Source organism: Montipora capricornis, chromosome 12, assembly GCF_036669925.1.
Source record: "Montipora capricornis isolate CH-2021 chromosome 12, ASM3666992v2, whole genome shotgun sequence".
Lineage (NCBI taxonomy): Eukaryota > Metazoa > Cnidaria > Anthozoa > Scleractinia > Acroporidae > Montipora > Montipora capricornis.
In genome coordinates, this window is record NC_090894.1 from 24836356 (window position 1) to 24855560 (window position 19205).

The 19205-nt window shown below is 40.7% G+C and overlaps 2 protein-coding genes across 2 annotated transcripts in view; one reads left to right on the plus strand and one right to left on the minus strand.

The window, feature by feature from the left end:
* The first annotated feature begins 21 nt into the window (after positions 1–21).
* LOC138025229 (serologically defined colon cancer antigen 8 homolog) lies at positions 22–18529 on the plus strand. The gene is made up of 21 exons (XM_068872447.1): positions 22–178; positions 452–559; positions 692–774; positions 1304–1435; positions 2054–2179; positions 2292–2651; positions 2785–2838; positions 3484–3548; positions 4245–4298; positions 5408–5432; positions 6275–6375; positions 6644–6782; positions 8944–9096; positions 10771–10836; positions 11091–11159; positions 11308–11424; positions 14022–14150; positions 15050–15182; positions 16857–16974; positions 17412–17586; positions 17860–18529. Exons 1-21 carry the CDS (start codon positions 130–132, stop codon positions 18028–18030), a joined length of 2427 nt encoding a protein of 808 aa, XP_068728548.1. The 5' UTR covers positions 22–129; the 3' UTR covers positions 18031–18529.
* LOC138025234 (uncharacterized) overlaps positions 18282–19205 on the minus strand; it is a 4736-nt gene continuing 3812 nt past the window's right edge. The window contains exon 3 of the mRNA XM_068872455.1: positions 18282–19083. Coding sequence (XP_068728556.1) covers positions 18826–19083 — 258 coding nt within the window. The 3' untranslated portion in view covers positions 18282–18825. The remainder of the gene's footprint in view (positions 19084–19205) is intronic.

The following is a 19205-nucleotide window of genomic DNA, read 5'->3' on the forward strand; positions in this document are numbered from 1 at the left end:
TCAGCGTTCGCCATCGCTGGCTCATATAGCGCCTGTTTGAAACCGTTGTTTCGCTTGTTTCGCTTGTTTACTAGCTGTTTCATTACGTTTTCTGCAGCTAACTGGTGTATCAATGCCATTTCATGTGTAATGTTTGATGTCGATGAACCAATTTCAGATTACCAGAAGGTAATTCGAGGTAAGAAAACCATTTAAACCAAGAGGGAATGGTCGCGTAATGTAATGCCCAATTTTTCCATTCGATTTTGCCGTCAAAATTAAATTCAACATACATGTTATCTTGCGAACTTTGCGTCTCCGAAAAGTTTTAGATACACTTGCAGTGAAACCATGTCACGCGTGTCGATTATCCGAAGTGGACAATCGTATTCCTTTTTGGAACTTCTGTAATTTTATGGAATTCTGATTTTATTCGTTTTCTCAAAGTGCGATTTTTACTCCATATTTTTAGAGCGAGCTTCGCAAAGTTTAGGACCACTGCGATATACATTTAATTCTCCCGTCAATGTTCCTGGTTCTAAGAAGTCTGGTTATGCAGGCAAAGGCTATTTATCCGCAGGTAATAAACTTACTCTACGGTTGTACTTCGTTTCATTGCAGTTTGTAGTCTTCTGTGCATGTTGTACACATTGATAAACAAAGTATTCCTGATGCATGTGAGTGATATGAAAGTGTTCATATTTTTGTTCAGTTACAAGATTGAAGACATTACTCCAAAGATACGAGGAAGCTAAAGTTATTGAGCCAAGAAATTCAGCTGTTACCTCCAATTCTGTGAGTCCAGTTATTACATGATTGTGCAGTGCAGATAGAAGTCGCTCACACAGAAACATGTGAGTGACCTGCCCTGTGAAAAGGCCTCCTATGATACATGTATTGCTTAAGATCCCTAGAGGATTAAAGGATTTCTTTAAAACAATTCATTAAGGTACTTCAGGATCTTCAGTGAAAATAAGTATCATTTATTTCATTCTAAAGCCAATGAAATGAAATGGATCCTCAAAGATCTTCACATAGTTAAATGGCAAGAAAGTTGTGAAACATGTCAAGAATTTTTTGGGATCCTTGATGTTACAAGGCTGATGGGGATCTTTAAGATCCTTTGCAAACTTAATATGGGGCTAATAATAATAGCATTGTAAAAGTATGGCATCAAATTATAATTTTAGCAAATATATTAAATTTAGTAAGAATTGCAAAGATTATCTGTTTCGAGAAATGTCATTGCATTTGTCCACATTTTATTTCCCAAAGAAGCATTTTCCTGTTCTTTACTTAATTTGTCTTTCTGGCTGATGATAAGGGTGGCATATTAAATGGAGAAGGATTTTCATCAGAAAGGAGTATTTTGCCAGACACCAAGGAAGTCACTGAGCTTTTGGACAATCAGTTTACAATTTTGCAATATCTTGAAGGACAAGTTGAGTTTTACAAGGTAACTAGTTTATCCTGACAAAAAAATGAAATACTATTCAGTGGTTTCAATAAGTTCCCACAGCTGCCTAAAAGCAGAGAAGTTGGCTACATTTTTGCCTAAATTAAATAACTTAATTAACCCATTGACCCCTGGGAGTGACACTTACCAGATTTTACTCTGTCTAACGCCAGACGATTTTACTCGTCAACAGGTGGTGTGCTAGGGTGCCTGAGGATTGAATGGGTTAACCCTTTGATGTCCAAACCGGTTTAAACCGGCCCGACTTAGTATTTACTCTCTCTAACACCAGACAATTTTACTCGTCAATGGGGAACCCCTGGGAGTCAATGAGTTAATCGCTCACTGAAAAACTATGTCTCCATTAAGCAGTCAAAAACTACGTGTATGTCCCCTCCATTAAAGAGAGATTCTTTCAAACCTAGGATTAAAAATCATTTTGACAATGTCTCAGTCTGTTACTCCACTCGACAAGCCAGCTACTAACTTTAAATTTTATTGACACCCCTGCCATTGCAGTTAGTGTTGTTTTTGTTATTAGTAAGGCAACAACTGAATTTTTGCTGTTTTCTACCACTAAAATAATGTGATATAAAGGTGGATTATTTTTCTTAACAGGATGCATTGGAGTCTTTAAAGCAAAGAACAGAACTGGTGGTTAATGAAAATGAAACCTTGTTTGATCATCTCAAGACCAAAGCTGTCACTGAAGTTTTGGCTTCTGAAAATCAACCTGAACCTGAGGTAATGATCCAAAGCTTTTCAGCAGAGAAAGTCACACTCAGGGCCTTGAAAACCCAGAGCTTTTATTATGCTTTATTTTTCAACTTGACCATACTTTTTTGCACATGTGTAGGATGAGAAGCAATCAGTGGGTAGAGGGAACACTTCAGATGTTCTAACACAGAGGAGTACCAGAAGAGTTGATGAGGGTGTTAAGTTAATGGTCAGTGCTCATGGTGATGAAGAGAGGGCTCAGATGAAAGAGGCAACTGAAACACTTATTCAGAATGAAAAACACAGAGATACAGGACAGAGGGACAAGAACAAGGGTGTTAAGGATTGGGATCCTGATGACAGTGAAAGGAGTACAAGAAACAGCTTTCTTAGGAAGGAACAACCTACTGGCTATGATTTCAGAAGGTCCTTGATGCCAAATGGGGTCTATACGTCTGCATTTGAGAGTTCATTTGGAATGGGTTCCCTTGACTCAATGGTATATGGAATTTACATGTATTGTGATTGTTTTTTTTAATGTATGGCCAGTCATTATGAGTGCAACTAGATTAACCTATACTACAAGCTTTCATTATACTGTAGTAATAATGAGACCTCTAAACTCTCAACAGCTTTTTATGTCTGCCAATGAAAGGAAATTTGTCAACCAGCTGGAAGAAGAAGTGGTACGTTTTTAAAAACGTTTTAATGTAAAAGTGTGCGCGTTGTAATCATTCAATCAGTCAGTCAATCATTCAATCAATCAATCAATCAATCATTCAATCAGTCATTCAATCAGTCATTCAATCAGTCAGTCAATCAATCAATCAATCAATCGATCAATCAAGCTGGAGGTACAATGTATCTAATATTATTTTACCACCTACCACAAACGTCAGACTGCAAGATTGTGGAACTGCTGTGTGACACTGCAGGTTTACTTTTTTTTTGAGGTTGTTATTGCAGTCTTCATAAAAGAGCAAAAACGAACGCTTATTTATAGCAGAACCGACTGGAAACAAAGAAAAGCGATGAGGGAATCGTATTACATTCTTCCGCAAGTTTAGGTTTTAAGTAGCAATTTTTTCCTCGTAAATTAAGGCAAGTTTTACTTTCTGCAAGAAATATTGGTGCTCAAGCGCCTCAATGGAGATTTTGAAAGCGTCGCCAGATGTGGTAACCAAGCAAAGGTCGCACTTTTAGAAAGCTAATGTACATACTACAGACACCGCCATGCCAGATGCAAAAGAACAGAATCATTTCTTGTTATCATTTCCTCATGGAATAATATTATAGAACAGTTTTTGAAAAGAAATTCTCTATTCTTGCAGGAAAAGATACGCAAACTTCATGAAGCAAAAACAAAGCATCTAGAGACACTGCTATACTCAACGAGGTACATGAAAGGCCAATTAAGGGGAAACAATCGAAAAGCTGCACTGCTTTAGAAATAACTACAGTGGTCAGCGGTTACTTAGCGACCGAATCCTTACGTCATACTTCATGTTGTGTGGGCTCACTTAACAGCAGCGGAATAACTGTAAAGGAATGCGCGAGACACAGTGGGCTCAAGTCACAGTCAGCAAATATATCATTGGGCATGCGGTTTGAAGAGTGCCGTCCAAGGTTGTGGACGGCGGTTGGATCAAAGCGAGTTTCGACCAATGGCAGAGGTCTATTCTCCCGTACTCGTCAACCCAGCGAACGCAAAAGAAAAGAGACCTCTGCTAGCAGGGAAACATTGTTCCGCTATATTATTCAATATTATTCAATATTGTCCTGTATTGTCGAATATTGTTCAAGAAAGGCGTGTTGTTTAATGGTGTTAGGAGGTGTATCTCTGCCTTAAAAACGCATTCATACGCATCCAGATAATCAAAATTAAAAAACGTACCTGCCTTCTTGGCTAAAACGCGTGAAACGGAGTGACCGCGCTGTGACATCTAAGGCGTTAAAGTTATCGGCATTTCTAATAAATGCGGTCGTAGTTACACTTCGTTTTAAAACGAACCCTTTTTTCTCCTTGTTTTTTATATGTAATAATGTATCCGGATTATTGTTAAAAGAGATTTTTATCTGTTGCTGTTCTCAGAGATGAACTCGAAGATTCACAGAGACAAGTATCTGAACTTCAGAACAAATTAAGGCGAGTGTGAAAAAACTTTTGTGCCGTTATATTTTTCTTCATGTTAACTTTTGTTTTTTTCTTTGTTTTAATATTAAATCACATCTCTAAGACTCCTAAGTTACGATTAACTATACTTCGCGTAATATCACGCCAAAGGAAAATATAGTCTCCGGGTTTTCGATAGCTTTTCAAAGTACCGGATTTGATAATCAAAGACAGTATCGGACAGGGTTATTTTCTTTCTAAGGCCGATTTCAAGTTCCTTGGTAGCGAACCCGTCATCAAGGAGACCTGGGTCCCTTATACATCACTATAAGTGAAACTCTCAGAAATGCCGACAATACATTTTTGAGATTGGAGAAAAAAAGCCGGAAAACTAATGAAATGAAACGCCAACCGATTGATGATGTTAGTTTGAAGGATTTATTGTACGTGATTGTCTTGTGTTTCCTCAGCCCTTGGCTTCCTGAGATACTCAAGTCCAAAAAGAAAAAAAGAAAGAAACTGGAAATTAAAAAAAAGCCAACAAATCTACAAATTTATAGCGTCAAAGTACCCGCCGTGAAATGGTAAACGTTCAGCTAACGTCTTGGTGGATGGACAAGAACCATCAGTAGGAGCATTCCTCCGAATAGAACTTTTGATCGGGCGTTTTGACAGACCGAGTTATTTTTAAAATCGTCTTTCTCGCGCATGAAACTCCCGCGGAAGCCTAATAACTAATCTCAAGAAACTAACTTGACGTCATAGCATCACCGAACAGGAGCTGCCTTTGAGTTTTTGCGGAAGGTAGTCAAAAAATAGATCGGTCTGTAAAGATCCCGTGACATAGGCTAAGTATTGGAGTTGTTCGCTCCTTGTCTGGGGATCCTGACTGAGGCCACTGTCACATCACTCCTCTACTACGCCTTGTTATAATTTATTGGATCAAACCATTTACATTAGCAGGAAAACTCTTAAACGCATATGATCAACAACATGCAAACATTTTAAAACTTTTCTGTTTCTAACTCGTTTTTCAAGTTCTGGATGTAAATTTTTTGGACAAAGATGACGAATTTCTCCATCAAATTCGACAACAGGTCTTTTCTTTTTTTAAATTTTCTAGTGTTTTTATATTTTCACAGAGCTCAGAAACTGTTAATTGATCAGGTAAGATTGCCAAAAAGAGTTTTCAATTTTTTTGTTTCATATTAACGGGGGGTGATTTGTGTAACTTTGCAGATTTAAAATGTAGTTACGATGTCGGCTCAATACTTGGTGTCGTTCCCTTTGGCTTCGGAATTCTGAGTGATGGACCTCGAATCATTGATTAGCCGTTTGTCGCTCGAATAGAAGATTCCGTAGTCATAAAAATCTCAGGAATGGAGAGTTGCAGACTTGATCATTAATCTTCCGAACAGGCTCAATGTTGGGGTAGTTGTCGATGTGTGCCATGATTTGCCTTTGATACTCAAATTTCTCTTTAATAATATCCTATAGGAAATATGCTATATTTCCTTTAATAATATGCTAATTTCGCTGTAATATGATATGCCAGTGACTCAGCTGAGAGCGGGATATCGAACCCTTGCGGATGTCACGGGATCTTTGGGGACTACTAGTTAAGGCTTCTGGCGGGAGATTTAGGTTCGTTATTGGTCTGTCGGTCTTCTTACTCATCCACTTTATAGGATGTATTGTTCATACAGTCAGGTTGTGAATATTTTTGTAAGACGTTTCTCCTTGAGCTTATTCCTTTTGTACCCTATCCTTTGGCCGTCTCGTGCTGCTGCATCAGTTGAGGAATTTGCATTTCTACATATTTCTTGGGCCCATCTAAGGGGGCTTTCCTTCGTAACTGGCACAGAACAAGTTCTAAATCTCACTGAGAACCAATGGTTGAGACTACCTGGAATGTAAATTTCACCGTTAATACTGACGGACGCATCCTTAAGAAACTTTTTTACATTGCATATCTCGTGTTAAATTTGTTTTTTCTGTTTTCTTCTCAGAGCAATCAGCCAGCCTTGTGTGTCAAATGTGGACAGGAAACAGCTCTGCTATCAAACTCTCACAGTGATGCTGCTATTCAAACTATCAACAAATTATCAAAGTAAATAACTAAAGAATTCTTTTTTTTTTTATGGATGGCGACCCGGGAATACCAGAGGAAATAAAAAACGAGTGCTTATTACAGATCCTAATCAAGTAAATTAAGTATTGTTTGAAGTTCTTTTTAGGTTAGAAAAAAGATCTTAGGGTATTTGAATCAAGTCTTTTAGTTAAACGCCAAGTGCGGAAGTATACTGCCGATCAAAAAGCTCGCATATTTTCTGAGAGGTGTAGTAAAATTAAAGATGGAATCTGCATCTGTTCCACAGGGAAAGAGATGATTTAATGAACACGCTCACAGAGCAGAAGGAGGTCTTGGGCGAAGTGCGACAGCGAGAGTTTGAGGCATACAGTCAAGTGAAAAACAGCTGTCACATGGTTGAGCAGGCTCAATTGGAAAAAGCAGAGGTACAAGAGAAGGGAGTGAAGGGTTAGAAGTAGAAGTGTCAAAATGGGGAAGAGAACGTCACACTAATCTGGACAGCTTTTAGCAGTTATCTCAGTTATAAACACCTGAAGAATTCAGGTGATTTCAACGGGAATTGAACCAATGACCTCTGCGATGCCGGTGCAATGCTGGTGCAATGCTGGTGCAATACTGGTGCAATGCTCTACCAACTGAGCTATGAAGCCACACAGTTGGGAGCAGGTCATTTTGTTGGGCTCATTCGTTCCCGTGAAAGGACTCGATGAACGAAAGGTGTCTATAAAAGACAGTTGCTAAGAATAGACCATTTTACAGTTGTAACTAAGGGCGCGTTCGATTGACCCTATTCCGGAATAAGAATATGTGGAGTTATGATTAAAACAGTATGTTTGGCGAGTTTCGAAGGAGCAAGGATAAAAAAATATGTTTCAAATAGCATTTCAGCAGATGTTTGACAGTTTTACTGTGAATCTCCTTAAAAACGAAGGATTGCTATCTTATATTCCATGTATTCCTATTCCGGAATACGGTCAATCGAACGCACCCTTAGTTACCTGGCCTAAGATTGGAAGCGAGGCTGCCGGTGACCCTGCTTTGATGGAAACCTTTTGTGCTTTTCTAATGCTAATCTAGACTAATTAAAATAACGACAGCATAATTTATATGATAAAATAGTGTGGACAGTATCAACATAAGGTCACCGGCAGCCTCACAGCCATTCATAGGCCATGGCGGTCATTGAGCCAACAACTGTAAAATGGCCTATTGTCCAGACAAATGCGAGGATCACTTCTCCATTTCGTCTATATTAAACGGCACACACTTCAAATATATGCATTTATTGCAAGTAAAAATATATTCGTAATTGTGGGCTTTAGACCACGTTTTTAGCTCGTGGAGAGCTATCCGAATGGTTGGGGAATCAGGCTGTCAGACGTAAACAATGGAAAATTTGTAATCGATTTCTAATCGTCGTTCGGCAGGCGCATTTATGCATTCGTTAAATGGTCGTTAAGAATGAAAGACGTTCAATATAATGTATTACACTGCATTTGTAACCACTCTATAGGCTTGATAATTCGCGATATCACCTCCCTGACGCAGTATCTTACTTACTCCACGAGTTTACCACACGATACCTTTGATTGTTTTTGGAAGTGTCTTGTATGACCACCAGTCGGTCGAAGTTTACAAATTACAAAGTGACGAGTAGTTCATCATTGTTTAGTCAAATTCAAAAGAACCGTTAGGTCCATCCCGTCCAAGGTAGTTTGATCTCGTTGGGTTTATTAGGAACCTTTCGGTCGGAGAAAGAGGACAACTACCAGTACGATTTTTCCGTTCCGAGCATGCGCACTTCGAAAAATGTCGGCCTCCAAACCTTATGCGCATGTTCAGGGCGGAAAACGTCCCCGTCCTCCTATCAAAAGGTCCATATTGTTAGGCACAGGAGAACATTTCTGGTAGCCTTGGAGCGTTCTGCTGCCTTCAATTTGACACCTACTTCAGGTTAGAGCAACATGCTAACCCAAGTTTTCTGTGTGTAAATCAAACGCCAAATTGTCTCGTCTTGGATTAATTCAGCCCAGTGCTGGAGCCCTGTGACCTCGCTGAATGAAATATACTGCCGGAGTCGATGGATTTTCGATTCGATTTTTCTTTTACTCGCACCATCAAGGCTTTCTAAGCAAAAGGTCATCGTAGTGTATGCAACAACTTTGGTTGCTGTGAAGAAGCCTGGAAAAAAACCAAGATTGAACAAGACTCAAACAACTGTCGAAGTTTCTCCGTAAAATGCGATGATTTTTCACTAAGAAAGTCGTCACATATATGCAGTTAGCGTGCGTATCTGGCGGGATGTTCTTATCGCGGGTTTATTTCAACACGTGCGAATAAAACGATGATTGCTCCGTTGTGTTTTGACCGCGAGTGCGGGTTGCCCATACCACTCACTGCCCACTCGAGGCCAAAACACAACGCAGCAAGCATCGATTTACTCGCGCGTGTTTGAATAATGCCGCGATGAATATCCCGCCAGCCACGCGTGCCAATACGCAGTTCCTCTACATGAATTCATGTACTTTTTGTTTAAGAACAGTAGGATAGTTGTTATCCAATCGACTGACTGTTTTTTTTTGTTAGGCAATTATCCATGTCAGACAACTGAGAGAAGATTTGCACAGAGAGCGAGAACGTCATGAACAGTACATGAAATTATCAAGCGAGAAAATGGGCAAAGAACGACAAAACATTCGTGACGCTTGCCGAGCAGAAACCGATAAACTTAACAAACAGGTAAATCACGGCATAATTTTTATGCGTTAATTCTAGCAATTTGGGCTTGCGATTTGGACAGTCAGGATGGCTTAGTGGTTATCAACCGTGCCTTCCACCTCTGCGACCCGGGTTCAACTCTGGACTCCAAAATCGTGTCAGTCGACCTCAACCAGACTCCGAGGGTTTTTCCCCGGGTACTCTGGTTTTCCTCCCTCAGCAAAATTCGACTCCCAGCCTATTCCATCTTGCTGTGGTTATCATCAGAGGAAATAATCGGGACAGTTTCAGTTTTTTGCGCATGGACAGAAGCCCGCGACCCAGAAATGTAGATCTCTCTCATTTGGACTTGGCACCTTAGTTTACTGTATTATTTTAATTTAGAATACGGGTCCCGCTAAATTATGGCCAATCAGATTGGGTCTGATGACCACAACGCCTCTGATTGGTTTGCAATCAAGTACCCGCACGAGTGATTGCTCGTGCTCAATGCAAAATCATTATGGATCGTGCAAGGAAGACAATACCGCCACAATTCCCTTTGTATCTCAAGAACGGAGAGAATTAAATTCGTCAAAACTCAAAGTTATTTCTATTTTTGTTACCTTGAAAACATGTTAAAAGGTCGGGTTTCCAAAACAAGCGGTTGGTAATTTCACAGATGGCTTTTCGGGCCCGAAAAGTTTTCGGGACTTTCGAGAAAAGCCGCCCCAGAGGTGAAACCAAAACCAATCGTGGCTCGCGCGTGCACATTTTCCCGCGCTTTGAATCGGCTTCGTGTAATTACTTCGAGTTTTGATTGGTTTACTGGACTGTCTCCGTCCTTTTTGATTGGCCAAAGTAATTACTTTGGTTTTTGTTTTACGACACTCGATTGAAACTCGCTCTATTACCCATGGAATTGAGATTGGTCACTCGTGCAAGCCAATCGAAATCGTCTAAAAATAGCTTGATTTGTGAAATTTCGCTACAGAGACCTAATATTGGAGTTGTAGGTTCTTGTTTATGGACTCCTGACACACCGTAATCCCAGCAGCGGATGAGGGACAGGCGCCATCTAGAATCGCACAACTCAGGCGAAGAGAGGAAATAGAAACTAAGATCTGCGACGGTAGTAGTTTTCCATTTTATCAAGTTTTCGACGATTATTCCACCTCGTTCGCGTCGCAAAAAATGGGCGAAGTATCTTAAAAATAAATTGGTACGAGCGGTTTCGAAGTAAAAATAGAGGATGAAAGATTCACATTTACGGTATGCTCGCGTTGTCGTTAAAACCTACTCCACTATAAAGACTACACACAACTCATAATGCCTCGATTCGCTCTGACGAAGTGCTAACGCTCGAAACGTCAGCCTTTAGAATCCCTGTACGGTGGTCAATTTACATTATCAACTCCGTTGATAAAACCAAATTTTTGTGTACTACTTCCCCACCGACACACCACAGTTTCTTTACTCCCTTTAACATTGTTATGCAGAGTACCAAAAAATATGCGCAAAAGTGCCTATTTTCCCTCTTTTAACCAATAATATTATTGCTTTGTGGCGTTCCCGTATAGATCTTGCTTCGTTCGGCCTACATTGGCGGAAGTCCACAAACAGGAAGCTAGGAAATCAGCGCGCAACCAAAAATGTCACTCCAAGCAAAAATCCATTTTATTCCCTTCGGGACTCAGTATCATATTTTTTTTTTAGTTGGAAGCCTCAAGTGAAGCGAGTGCTGCATTAGAAAACCAGCTGGAACGACTCACTAGAGAAAAGGTAGGGTACTGCACCTCATGGACAATTCACTGTGGGAGAGTACGTTATGTGGCCGTCTGGTTCGGAGCGTTTAAGCAACATGATTTTCCTCGTCTCTAGGCCTCCTTTAGTTATTGCGTCCAGGGGAAGGATTGTGGCGCGAGACCTGGGCAATAGCCATAAATGAACCAATCAACAGAATGATGAACTTCGGGTGCGTTTGGTCGACCTGATCTCCATTATTGCTCTTCTTTTTTGCATTTGTGTCATTTCAGGTTGATCTTGCGACTGAACTCGAGAAGGCAAAAAGCCAAATAATGGCGCACGCGTCAGAAATAGAACAGGTCAGTAAAAGTGTGCCCCCCCCCCTCCCCGTCCTCAATTTCTCGCCCCGTCCTCAATTCCTCCTCCTCATCCTCAATTTCCAACGTCTTTAATTTCCTCTGGTCACTTGTCCTTCTCTCTCTAAACCTGCTCATATTCACTTACTAGGTTGGGGCCAACGTGCAACAAGAGCTGGAACAAACGCGGATGAAACTTTTAGTTGCTCACCAGGAAATAAATTCAATGAAGACAACAGCTCAGCAATCCCAGAGGGAAAGAGAATTGGTAACTAGTTAACTTCCTTCATTGCGGGCATTTGTTTTCGGGGACCGTGGGTGGGGATTTTCTTCCTTTCAGTCAAACATTCGGGAGCAAGGTTGGTATGATGTGGTTTGACTTTGTTGATTCTGTACTCCTCCCGAGGTTTTTTCCGAGTTTCCAATGGATACAATTTCAGCAACATATATTACCTGTACATATTTATGTTATTCACCGGCCGAGAGGTCCGTATTGGGAAAAACTGTGCCCGAGATCTTGAGTACGGTACTCGAGACCGGGGGCACAGTTTTTTCCTATACGGTCCTATACGGACCCACCTAGGCCGGTGAATAACGTTCGTTTTTTATTTATTTCTAAATTCTACTTAAAGGGTAGGAGATACTACTGCTAGGTCATGGTAATTTTAATTTATACATTGTCTCATCAACCTGTCAACAAAAGTTCGTTAAAATGAATGGGGATTTTTTTTACATTTTGTGAAGTTTCACTTCGAAAGTCAACAAACTTGCCGAAATGTAGAAGAAGCTATTTCAAAACGATAAAGACAAATTATAACTTCGCTCACAATTTCGACCCCAGAGCTCTTCTCTTTTGTGCATAAGAGCTCTGGGGAACCCTGATACAAAGTGTCTTCTCGTCGGCTTTCGTGAAGAGCAATGAAAAGCGTCTCTGATAAGTGCATTCATGTTAGCACGTAGAGTGAGCTTGCGCCTTAAGATTCAAATAGCCAGTTTTTGGCTATTAGAACCCTACGGCCCATGTTCTCCTACGCAGAGTTTCCCAGAGCGTAGGGTCACGCGCCTACATAAGATCCGAGGCTCTGGTGACGACAATACTTCGCTTGTCACTTTGTGTTCTTTGTTACCGTGACCGTGGTCAAGAGATAGGAAAATTCTGCCCGCTCCCTCAACAAATCAGATTGCTGGATTCTCAGGATACCGCCACCCTGCCAGCAGAGCCTTTCGTAACTCGACGCTAAGACTCTGTGCTAAGACTCAAGCATTATCTGGCGGACCCTGTGCCTATCATTATTCTTTATTTCTTAATAATGCTCAAATAGAATTTCTCTGATCTATTGAGATTCTTGGAGTAACTTTAGACAAGGACCTATCCTATAAAGAACACATATCAGATCAACTAAAGAAAGCCTATGCCAAGGCTTCTGCTCTGAGAAGAATAAGGCGTTTTCTTCCTCATGATGCAATGATAAAACTTTATAAAGCATTTATTTTACCTCATCTCGAATACTGTGGTCCTTTGTTTGTAGGCATAGGTACGGGTCAACGCAACCGTCTCGAAGATGGCAACTGTTATATTTTGAGAACATTAATCGGGCACAACAAGTTAATGTCATACGACGAACTGCTCACTGCGGCTAGCATGACATCTTTATATTGTAGGCGCTTACATCAGGCGTTAATACTTCTTTTTAAATGTCTAAATGGTACGGGTCCTACATATATTGCTAGCCTTTTTAAATACAGGCATACACCGTATAGGCTAAGAGGCGAGGGCTTGAATTTGGAATTACCAAAATTTAATTGTAAATTTAAGAAGAATTCTGTCACTTATTCATTAACTAAGTTATGGAACAGTTTGCCTTCTCATGTGCGTCTTTCAAGTGATTTTAGTGACTTCAGAAGTAATTTGCAGGATTGCAGTTTTTTAGAACGTGTCTTATAGTGTACAATTGTAGCTTTTAACTGCTTTTAGATCGAGTTTTAGCGTTTTCCAAGTCACGTTTTTAGAATGTGGCTTTTTGTTGTTTTTAATATTGAATTGTATTATATGGCTGTAATTATTATAGATTTTATTTATACACGTTCGTATTTTGAACGAGTTTTATAGCTCTTTGACGTAACGTGTTAAAATAAATAATTGATTGATTGATTGATTGACGAGAAAGAAAGGACTCTGCAGAAATCGTGTTAGTCTTTATTGAGTATGCGCAAGCCGTTGCTTGGAGACCACGCCAATCGCCGATCGCACTCCTAGACGCCATATTGATTTTCGTACTGAAGGCTCGATTTTGGGGTCGTGCCGTACCTCACTGAACGGGATTCAGGATTGGCCAAAATAACAATAGAACGAACAAAGATAAAAATGGATTTAGCACAGAAAACAATAGGAAGTACGACACTGTTTAGTCAATGAAATATAGTGTTCAACAAGAGGTACGACCCTACCCCGATTTTGGCCTTCGCCTTGTCAAAAACATGCGCGCGCTGCCTAAACCGGTTTGACCGGAGTGATTAGCCCAAAAACTTGGCCTGCAGCGACTTCAGCAGAGCCTATCTTGCTTGCCCTCTGATGAGTTTTAGAGAGGCTCTGCTCGCAGGGTGGATTCCGCCCGCTCACGATCTAAGAAATAAAGAAATGTATATATCATCATCAGACTCAGAGGATCTTTTATGTCAACCAAAGGCGTAGAGAGCCATTTGAAATGACAGTGCAGGAAATTGCTTCTCATTAGTTTCAATAAAAAGATAATTTTAAACAATTCGTACTGACATTTAGTAGCATTGGGATTTGGCGCATGCGCAGATTAATCTTGTCCTGGCACCGTCGCATCAGTAGTAAAAGGCGGTCGTTATTAATTGTAGGAGAAATCTCGAGCATCAAGTGAAATAGAAATCCTCCGACGCCGCCTGCAAGAAGCAGAGAAAAGCTTGGTGGAAAGTAAAGAAGATTGCCTAAGACTTACTGAGAGAGTGGACATCGCAGAACGAGAAGTAAGCTGCTTTATAATAAGGCAACTCATCTGAGATACCAAATATCGATCCAGCAAAGGAATTTTCCTTTAGCCTCTTTCTGAAAGCGAGTCCGAATGATAAATTTCTTAGGTGACGAGTGGTCTTCCTTTTCACCTGAACCCTTTTACTCCCACGAATATAATCAGTATGTAAATTTACCTCACAGTTTCAAAAAAAACTACCTGGCAGACAAGTTGAGAATAATAAAGACTATTATCAACACAGGCTATTGTCTTGATGTAACACTAAATTCTCACGACTAACAAAAAAGAAATCTATGGTACGAGTTAAGAGAATAAACATTCATAGGAGTGAAAGGGTTAAGCCTAGGACAAGGGGCCAGTTTCTTGAAAGTCCTAAAAGCCATTTTTGAAGTTGCTATCCGCTTTTGTTGGAAATCTGGTCGTTTGAAATATTTTCAAGATTATTAAAAGCAAAACGATTGTGTTCTGAAGTCAGAAAAAGGCCCGAAAAGTCTAGGGGCTTTCGAGGAACGAACCCGAGGCTCAACATAGTGGAGTAATTGGGGTTTGCTGGCCGAGCGGAGGATTGGCCGCATCAAAGAATGTCCCCAGGCCACTCCTTTCGTTCCCCAACTACGGAACCTGGTACCTTGCTCTACATGAATGAAAAATACGTTTCATATATAAGAAAGACTTTAGACTTCGCACCATTTTCTTGAAAAGCTGTTGCCTTGACACTGGCAAACAATTCTCGTATAGGATGTGCATAGAGGGATAGAGCTCACTCTCGTTTTTTTTTTAGACTACAGGAAGGGAGGAGAGGGAGACTCCCTTCTATATCCCTCTCGGTTTCTTCCTGCCTTCTTCCTTTTCTTCTCTCGCTTATTGTCAATTCATTCATTTCATGCGATGCAGGTTAAAAGAGCAGAGGTTACAATGGAAAATCAGCTGAAATCAAAAGCTGAGCAAATAGAAAACCTCACTGAGCAGAACAAACAAAGAGAGGATCGATTTAACACCATGCTGCACGAAACAGAGTCCAGACATTGTGAGGCCTATTTTCAGTTTATAACTTTAGATGTAAGCAATATACCACTTTCGATATATTAAAATTTAGCTTGATAGTGAGGCTTAGAGGACACAAAGAAAATAAATGAATAAACATGTTCATTCAGTTTCATTTGTTTGTGTCCTCTAGGCCTCGCTACCAAGCTGAATTTTAATGTATCGAAAGTGGTATGTTTAACTGATAACGGATGCGTAACTTGTCTTTACCTTAGACGCAATATTTTTCCTGGAGTTGAAGTGTTTTCCATAGTTGTGTAGTCGTAAACTAAATAGATGCCTATTTTGCGAGTTGTTTGATTTCATTGAGTCTACCCCCCTTGCGGAGAACTTTGCGCGGCCGTGATCACGTGACACGCGTACGATTATGGCACAGACGATTTGTTAACGCGTATATATTTTAGTTTTGTATTTGCAAGAGTTTTTTGTAGTTTTCTTTTCACACTATGTTGTTTGTCATTTTCCGGTTTATTCGGATTAAATTTGGCGTTTGGAGCCTACCAATGATGATGAAGAACGTTTCTTAGCAACTCTCAAGTGGCCTGTGTTGGGTTGACCAAAATTGCGCTACAGTTTTGAGGTCCTAATGGGAAGAAAAGCGCGGTGGCCGAAAAGAGACTAAATTAAACGACCCTTATCTCAGACACCTTTAGATGCTGTAAATGAAAGTAAAGTAAAGTCTCTGCTTACGAGCCAGAAGGCCCATCAGGCCGGCACTTATCTCCAGTTTCATTAGCATGAAGCGACTAGGAGTATTTCTACTTCCCCCTGGATGGGATGCTAGTCCATCGCAGGGTTACCCCCAGCATTTCGCCGGTACCCATTTATACACCTGGGTGGAGAGAGGCACCGTGAAAGTAAAGTGCCTTGCCCAAGAACACAACACAATGTCCCCAGCCAGGACCCGAACCCGGACCGTTCGATCCGGAGTTGAGCACTCTAACCATGAGGCCACTGTTAATGAAGCCGTACCCTTTCGTTCAAGCATTTGCAGGGCTAGCCTCGATAGAAGCTGCAATACGACGAACGAACTGACCAACAGCAAGCTGCTAAAACCGTCTTTCAGGTCCACGAGAACCGAGTAATAGCTGCGCTGGATATTCGGCTTGGTGCCTCTGAATTAGCGCTGTTTCGATTTTTTTCTTTTACACTGAGAAATGTTCTTATAGATTCTTGTACAAACAAACTTATCTGCATGTTACAATTGTTTTAGAGTGTATCTACTAGTAAAGTCTTTTTACTAGCCAAGTGGCCAACTAGGCCGGAGCTTATCCCCGGTTTTCGTAGCATGAAGCGACTAGGAGTACTTCTACTCCCCCCTGGATGGAATGCTAGTCCATCGCAGGGCTACCCCCGTCATTAACTCGCCGGACCGTGAGAGTAAAGTGTCTTGCCTAAGAACACAACGCAACGTTTCCGGCCAGGCCCCGAACCCGGACCACTCGCTCTGGAGTCGAGCACACTAACCATGAAGCTATCGATAAACTACCGATAAACTAATGCCCACTTCAAATTCATTTCTTCTAAACTTCTAGCGTTAGTTACACGCATTAAATCCTGCAAACTAACTTGCAGTAGATGACTGATTTTTTTCGAATAATCTCCATTGGCTTCTCAACATTTACACAGTGTTAGTTGACAGTCGTTTGTCTTGCAGCGCAATACAGAACCGAATTGCAGCAGATGCTGGAGTCGGAGATGCAAGTTTGCAATCAGATGAAAGAGGAATGTAAGAGGCTCACCCAACAGTTGCAAGATTCTTCTGAAAAAGCGAGGTATCGTTTGGTCCTTTTCAACTCCTAGCTTCTTGTTTTACAGCAGATTCGCGGAAATGATCCACGGCCTAGTTGTTCAAACGCCGTTTACAGCTATTCCCAAATCATAAAAACTAACCAAGGAGTTTATTTTTCTGCTTCGAAATGTTGTTAAACGCTTATATTCGGCAAAATTTTACATTAGAGGAAGTCAAAAATAAGCAAAAGAAACTTTTATTGAAAAGTTGAAAAACTGAAACCAAAGTACGCTAATCCTGGATTAAATTTGCTATTGCTATTGCGTTTGCTATTGCAATTCTCCGTAATGGAATCTTCGGGGCTTGTAGCCAATTCTATTCAATTCAGGTTAAAAAGACGTGCAAAGGTTTCGGGAAAAGTTTGTACAGCTTAAGATTCCTCCATTTCCAAATTAGCATTCTTGTTTGTTCCAAATTTAGATCCAGATTACAAGAGGCTAATCTGGAACGTGCAACAGCGAAACAAAAACTAGAGGAATCATCGACGGAGAGACGAATGTTGGAGGAACAAAACACTAAGAAAGACAAAAAGATAAATGAACTGTCAGCGAGGCTCAAACAAAGTGATGAGAATGCTAGAAAACAAGTTGATCAGGTAATATTGACTGGGAATGATGGAACAGAATTTTAATGAAAGAGTAAAGGGTATTGTCCTTCCTTCCTCATCTCCCTTCCCTGGCATAAATCGATGCAGCAGCCGAACCAGTTCCCCCCCCCCCCCCCAAGGTTTTTTTTTTTCGGGGGGTGGGTCAGACTGCACGGAGGCTGCCTCACATCACAGTGTCTTATATCGAATGGTGTTTTGCATTCCTGCACGAATGTATTTGTCTGGTTTTTGCGTGAATGTGAGCTGCGTTTCTCCTCACAGATGTGTGAACTGCTTGCAGCAAGAAATAACTTACTAAAGGAAAGGAAAATTCTAAGTCAAGAAGTAGAGTTCCTGAGAAAGCAGTGGATGTCGAAGATGACGTCTTCTGTACACGCGACACCTGTCGATACCGCAAGTCACGCAAGTACTGAACAGGACGAAGAAAAGTGACACCTGAAGTGATGTTGTAAATCTTCTCAGTAGGGATGTAACTTGTTGTGTTTTTACACGAAATTATTTTTATTTTTTAAATGTTTTATCCATGTAAAATTCTTCTCACCCGTGACGCTTACAGAGCCTGAAAGCGACCCCAGAATTTATATTCTTATATTTGGGACGTCACGCCACGGAAAACCCTTCATGGCCAAGCCAATGAATCAACGGCTAGGATACCTAGCTAACGAAATGTACACTTCAAAAAGTGCCCCTAAATATTTTATTCTCATTAGAAATTATTGTTACTTTGTTTGTAAAACACTGATTTTTTAAAATTTAAACTATTTCTCTCGTTCTTACTCGCTCTCGTGAAATGAAGCCGTTGTGGAAATATCTGGATATAAGAACTTTATTTGAAGACAGTTATCTTCCTATGTTGCCTCAACGAAAACTCGTAAAATGAAAGTATCATTGTTGTTCGAGAAATACACTCAGTTTGTTTGTCTCTGTTGAAGGAAAGATGACATTTTATTATGCAGGGAGCTCGTGCAGGGTCGACTGGGTGGCTCTCGACTCTGAGAGTTTTCTCTCTGGGTACTCCGGCCTTTCCCTCTCACGAATAAGCCAACATTTCATTTGATCAGTTTAAATTTGACTTAAAGTGTCCTTCATTAGTAGAGTACTTGTGCTAGCTATAAGCTTGAAGCCATAATTACGTAATTAATTTTGTTATCGTCATCTTCATTATCATCACAATCATTATTATGCAAGTGGTCTTCTGTCCATGGTAGGGACCTACCGTGCGGTATCTTACACATTGACACTGCAACACCTGTAGACGTATCTGACCATATCCTCTTTATAATTCGAAGCCAAGGTCAAAACGAACGCTTGCATGAACTCGTTCTGATTGCAGTGTACCCACTGGCTTCCAAGGTACAAGATTGGTCCGTTGGCTTTTGGTTGCCAACCGGTTTTATGGTTTCTGCAGTGAAGACCCACGTCGTCAAACCTGTTTAGTATCTCTGTTGTATCAGCCAAGAGTTGGTTGTATTCGTTTCGGACTTCCTGAAAGAATATCAAAATGCTGAAGTCTCATTTGCTTGCGGACGTTTGAAATTAAGTCGCCAAAAATGCAAGAGACACTTGATAAGCGCCATGTGACACTTCTAGTGGACCTTTATTCTGCA

Coding starts and splice junctions, on each gene's coding strand:
- LOC138025229 (XM_068872447.1), top strand. CDS start 130: ATGTTTGATGTCGATGAACCAATTTCAGATTACCAGAAGGTAATTCGA. Junction 1,436..2,053: donor GACAAGTTGAGTTTTACAAG/GTAACTAGTTTA, acceptor TTTTCTTAACAG/GATGCATTGGAGTCTTTAAA. Junction 17,587..17,859: donor CTAGAAAACAAGTTGATCAG/GTAATATTGACT, acceptor TTCTCCTCACAG/ATGTGTGAACTGCTTGCAGC.